The sequence below is a fragment of the Galeopterus variegatus genome, unplaced genomic scaffold (assembly GCF_000696425.1).
Source record: "Galeopterus variegatus unplaced genomic scaffold, G_variegatus-3.0.2 Scaffold2381, whole genome shotgun sequence".
Lineage (NCBI taxonomy): Eukaryota > Metazoa > Chordata > Mammalia > Dermoptera > Cynocephalidae > Galeopterus > Galeopterus variegatus.
The window spans coordinates 115,755-117,660 of record NW_007728492.1 but is presented as its reverse complement, the minus strand read 5'-3'; the positions used below and the strand labels follow the sequence as shown (position 1 = coordinate 117,660).

Genomic DNA, 1,906 nt, shown 5'->3' with positions numbered 1-1,906 from the left:
ATTTCCTGGTATCTTCTCTGAGGAAGGTGCAGCGAGGCTTCCATTTCTCTCAGGGTCAAGATGCTGGTACCCATTAAGCAGTAACTGAATGTGTTAGAGATCTTATGAAAATAATTTGCCACGATTTTTATTACTTGGGCATTGAAGCTTAGTTTTGGCTTGAACTGGAACTCTTCTCTTGGTATGACTAATTCCAATTCTTGACATTGGTGTTTGGCAAACTCTCCTTCTCATTCAGAAACGTACCATTCTAACTGTAGGACAGAGTGGTGTCACTCACTCCACGCTGATATAATTTATGTATGCGGTTTTTTTATGTCATTCTTCAGCTTTTCCCTAGTTTGTACATTCCTCATCACAGCACTGTTTGAAAGCAGTGGTGATCTAATAGGCATAGGACTAGGAGTCAGATTGATTTTTGTCAATATTCTGTGCCTCATACAGTTGTTTGCATGTAGTAGTTGCATTGTAAATAAGAGTGACTGATTTTAATGACTCCTGGGATTTGTTTTCTGGAAAATATCTGTTGTTGTCCTGAGCATCTTAGATTTTTCTGTGAAGTCCAAATCAATGAATATTAAATAGCAAATTTTATGGAGCTAAATAGATGTTCTGTTGGAACTGAGTTGTTAAGATTCTATCAAGTAGTGGAGAAGCAGCCCTAAATATTGGCAGGTTTCAGGCTTTAAAACACCTGTATCTTCTGGGGCTGGTTATTTGTTTGATTTTATCAATATAAATTATTAATTGTTCTAATAAGGAAAACAGAATGAAAGCCTGCATCATCAAATTTATTTCTCAAATTCATAAGGGTACAGAGCAACTTTTAGCTCTCAGTCTGGATTTATGATGATATATAGCTTAACAGCTAGGCATCTTATTTTTATAGTTAATTCCAAGCTCTGTTCTTTTCCTGATAACTTGCTGTATTTCTTTAAGGCAGGAACTATCATTTTATTCATTTTTGCCCAATTGTCCAGTATCTAATACCTGCTGTACGCCTCTAGTACATAGTAGTTTGTGCTTAGCAAATTCTAGTGTAGGTAATGATGTGTCAGGATTGGTATGATCAGTTGTTCTTTGCACATTTTAATCAAAGCTTGGTATTTAACACCTGTTTGGTTTTCTTGCAGAATGAGAAGACTTTGGGACATTCCATGAGTCATTCAAGCAATATTTCTAAGGTAGAGTGCACTAAACTATGTTATTTTAGTACCTTGGGGGTTTTGACCTGGCATGTATTCATACTTTTTTTCTTTTAAAGACACAAAGTTCTTGATACATTTCTGTAATCTGCCCTGGGACCATATGAGATGTGTGGAGGTTGCGTTTTTTTAGTGAGGCAGTTCTGAGTCTGTATTGGTGAAAGCAACTTATAGGAGAAAAGTTCATTTCTTCTAGCAAGTCATGTACTTTCTGGCAGAAGAAATCTCAATCACTAGAAAATCTGTCACCTCACTTAGGAATGCATTTGACTGAAGGTAACAAAAAGCCAACTGTGGTAACTTTTAAATAATTAGGGATTTATATGGTTCAGATGACAAGGTGTTTGGAGGTAGGTGGTCTGGGGCTAAGTTGCTCACAGATGTTGCCAGGGATACAGGCTCTCTCTTTCCTCTCTGTGCCACCTGCCTTAGTATGTTGCCATATGCCTGTTTGGCACAAGGTCTCATGATGGGAGCTGGACCTCCAGGCATCTTGACTGTGGCCTTTGCAGAAATAAGAGGAATTATCAAGAATGGAAGGGTCTGTCGGGGCCGGCCCGGTGGCGCCCTGGATAGTGCGCCGCTTGGGAAGTGTGGCGGCGCTCCCGCCCGAGGGTTCGGATCCCACATGCAGACCGGTTCCCGCTCACTGGCTGAGCGAGGCGCGGGAGCAGCGCCGAGGGTTGCAATCCCGTTGCCGG

At 40.7% G+C, this 1,906-nt stretch overlaps 1 protein-coding gene across 1 annotated transcript in view; it reads left to right on the top strand.

Moving 5' to 3' along the window:
- The window catches only part of MARCH8 (membrane-associated ring finger (C3HC4) 8, E3 ubiquitin protein ligase), a 92,908-nt gene that overhangs the window by 72,806 nt on the left and 18,196 nt on the right, over positions 1-1,906 (top strand). The window contains exon 3 of the mRNA XM_008581527.1: positions 1,134-1,184. Coding sequence (XP_008579749.1) covers positions 1,134-1,184 — 51 coding nt within the window. The remainder of the gene's footprint in view (positions 1-1,133; positions 1,185-1,906) is intronic.